The sequence below is a fragment of the Sinocyclocheilus rhinocerous genome, unplaced genomic scaffold, assembly GCF_001515625.1.
Source record: "Sinocyclocheilus rhinocerous isolate Xijiao unplaced genomic scaffold, SAMN03320098_v1.1 scaffold1120, whole genome shotgun sequence".
Lineage (NCBI taxonomy): Eukaryota > Metazoa > Chordata > Actinopteri > Cypriniformes > Cyprinidae > Sinocyclocheilus > Sinocyclocheilus rhinocerous.
Window position 1 is genome coordinate 67,330 of NW_015666179.1, and position 3,344 is coordinate 70,673.

The 3,344-nt window shown below is 34.7% G+C and overlaps 1 protein-coding gene across 1 annotated transcript in view; it reads right to left on the reverse strand.

The window, feature by feature from the left end:
• The window catches only part of usp13 (ubiquitin specific peptidase 13), a 28,039-nt gene that overhangs the window by 1,612 nt on the left and 23,083 nt on the right, over window positions 1–3,344 (reverse strand). Inside the window, exons 18-20 of the mRNA XM_016543254.1 lie at window positions 2,422–2,588; window positions 495–687; window positions 282–366 (exon numbers count right to left, since the gene is read on the reverse strand). Coding sequence (XP_016398740.1) covers window positions 282–366; window positions 495–687; window positions 2,422–2,588 — 445 coding nt within the window. The remainder of the gene's footprint in view (window positions 1–281; window positions 367–494; window positions 688–2,421; window positions 2,589–3,344) is intronic.

Sequence of the window (3,344 nt, forward strand, 5' to 3'; positions counted from 1 at the left end):
TATAAATCTAAATGAGAATTTTTTAATTAAAACATTTCCTAATATTTTTTTTATATTTTGTTTTCTTTATCATTTTAACATTTATAAATGTTTAAAAACATTTATACTCCTTCACTTTCTAATAATTCAATTTTTTTATGTTTTTTTTCTATTATATATTATCGCTTGTTGTTGACAAGCACAAAACATTGGTTCTTCAGATATTCTCTGCAATCAGTCTGATTGTAACATTCACAAAATGAAAATGTGTAAATAAATAACACACATTATAATCAGCATACCTGCCCTCTTTTTTGATATGACACACATAATGACCAGACATTGTAGATGATCCCATGTGACTGATGAAAGCAAACAGTTCGTAACCTTTGAGAAAGAAAAAAACAACAACAACATCAGCAATGAAATATCAATCCAGCAATGTATGCAGACAGTGCAATCCTCAGTATGTGTTGAGCGCTGTTTGTTCAACTGAGTGTTCTGTAAGCACTTACGCCCGGGTCCGTCTCTGACACGGGGGCTGGACAGGTCCTGATCTGGAGACAGAGAGGAGTCGCTGTGGGCATTGGCATTTGAGAAGCTGTTATTGTTCGGCTCTGTGTCTGCCGTGTCTGACATAGCCTCACTCTCGTCCTCACAGTCTGGGTGTGTGAATATCCAGTCAAGAGCTCGCTCTAAGTTGTTGTTCTGTAGTCAGACGAAGAAGCAGAAAACGGACTAAATGTGACCTCATGATATTGTAATTCATTGTTCGTTCATTGTAATTCATTGACAAAATACTCTAATCACTTGAGAACAGGAGCTTTAAATACACGGATCAGTTTTTTTAGGTTACCAACAACCTGAGTGGACAAAAAAACATGGCAAGATTTAATTTCACAAGAAAACTCTGAACACCAAAATTATATCCTCAGGCAAAGAGCCATTTTTAAATTGCTCAGACCCGTCGAAAGTCCTTGATTTAACTGAGGTCATTCTAGCGTGGTCAAAAGACTCATTTAGGCATAGGCACTCATCTGAAATAGCGCCGTGATTCACTGCAAATGCCAGCACTGAAAGCAAATGTGGCCTGACGCCCTCATCTTTTCCTAAATAAATGTGAACGACGTAGGTTGAAGACGTCCACTTGTTACTGCGCCATTATTGGCTGCTTGAGAGGCTATTTTTACACAACACAACCACAATGTCTAAAACACAAAATGAAATACTAAAGAAGAAGCAGGTCCTACTATAAAGGATTATGTTTAAATACCTTACAAGAGCTTCACTTGACAAGAAGATCTGAAAGGTTAGACTAAACATAGGAGTTATAAAATTCATTAAAGTTAAACTGAAAACTAAAATGTAAAATTATTAAAGAGGAAATTCTGGATCAACTAGTGCAACTATGTAAAATGTATTTTTTTAAGAAGTTGTGTTCACTTATTGCATTTATTTGACAGTAATATTTAAAAATAACTTTTAATATATTTTAAAATGCAATTTATTCCTGTGATGGCAATGCTAAATTTTCATCAGTCTTCAATATCACACGATCCTTCAGAATTAATTTTTTTGTTTTTGTGGACACTTTTGTTTTTCAGGATTCTTTGATGAATAGAAAGTTCAAAAGAGTATCATTTATTTGAAATAGAAATCTTTCATAACATTATAAAGGTCTTTAGCTTTTCATCAATTTAAAATGTCCTTGCTGAATAAAACGATACATTTCTTTGAAATAAATGCACACACACAAATACAACAATAAAACCCTGAAAAGTACTTTCATCAAAGATTTAGTTAGCAAGTAAATTTGACTGAATAACAGTGTAATCTCCAAATAACTTTAAACCAACACAAACAGCATTTCCTTCAGTTATAAACAGTGTAGACAAACTTTTAAGTATCCATTAAGGGAATGTGAAGGTTAGCCAAGCAGTTCAACAGAAGAGATGGCTTCTCAATTCTCACATGCTTGGTTGATGAGCAACAAGTGACAAAACTGACCCAGACATGCTGGAACATGTTTTTGCATCTGTGTAATGTGACAGTATGCTAATTATATTCCTGCCAAAGAATCATATCAAACAATTTGCAGCAAGAAGTAACAGTTCAAAACATGAACATACTACATACAGTGGCCCTAAAAAGTATCTAGACACGATTGGACACTGTATGAAATGTATGAATTTCATTGTTTTAGATTTAAAAAAAAAAAAAGTGTCATCTGCAAACAAATGACACTTGAACTTTTAGTGGAACTAGTCTCAAGGTCATTTTTTAGTGGATGTGTGGAGTCGGTTCCACTAAAGTTCACGCAGGTGTCCTAGAAGAGTAACCACAGGTGCAGTGTATCATAACGCAATGACATTCATACATTTTTAGTTGTCCAAATTCTTTTTCAGGCTACTGTACATGAAGCAGATGAGGCAGGACACTCACTGTGGCTTTGAGAGCCTGGATTGTGTGATGTCTGGGGAAGCCCATGGAGGTGAGGATGGAGATGCTCTCTTCTGGAGGTTGGTTGTCCAGCGCACTGCTAGTAGGGAAGCTGGGGCCGGGCAGGTCTGGTTCCATGTAAGTGGGAATTGCCAGAGGCTCGGCAAAATCTACAGTTGGTTTTACAAGAGACATAAGTGATAAGTATTTTATCACACATATATAGTGTTATTACATTTAAAATATCACAACACAGACAACACCGATAGTAGATGGAAGTACATTATGCGGTACTATACATCCAAAATATCTCACAAAGAACACCAGATCAGTGTTGGGGAAAGTTACTTTTAAAAGTAATGCATTTGCAATATTGCGTTACTTCCTAAAAAAGTAACTAATTACGTTACTTAGTTACTTTTTATTGAAAGTAATGCGTTACGTTACTTTTGCATTACTTTTTAAATCTGGGCTGGGCTTGCTTGGTTGCTTTTAATATAAAAAGTTCTATTTTTGGCAAATGTAAAAGCCCTTTCACACCAAAAGCCTCAGGCTGAAGGAAATGTAAATTCACGTCTGTACAGTATACACAGAAGAAGAAAGTTCAACACTCTTCAGCAATAAAAAAAGAAAAGAAGAAATGTTAGTTTATCTTGTGTAATTTTTGCTTATTAGTATGGTTGAATTGGATCACTGAAGGTTAGCAGCAAATCGGTTAATAAAATGGGATTAAATACATAAAGGTTATTTGTATTATTTAACATATTTAATTATTGCAGCTTTGAGTCATATTCTGAGTTGCGTTTAACGGTTTTAATTAATTTTGAGGAAAACTAAATCTGATTTTTTTTTTGTGAGTGAGTGAGATGAATTTATGCATGTTCACATTTATTCTAGAACTAAAGTAACATCTTACTCCCGATTTC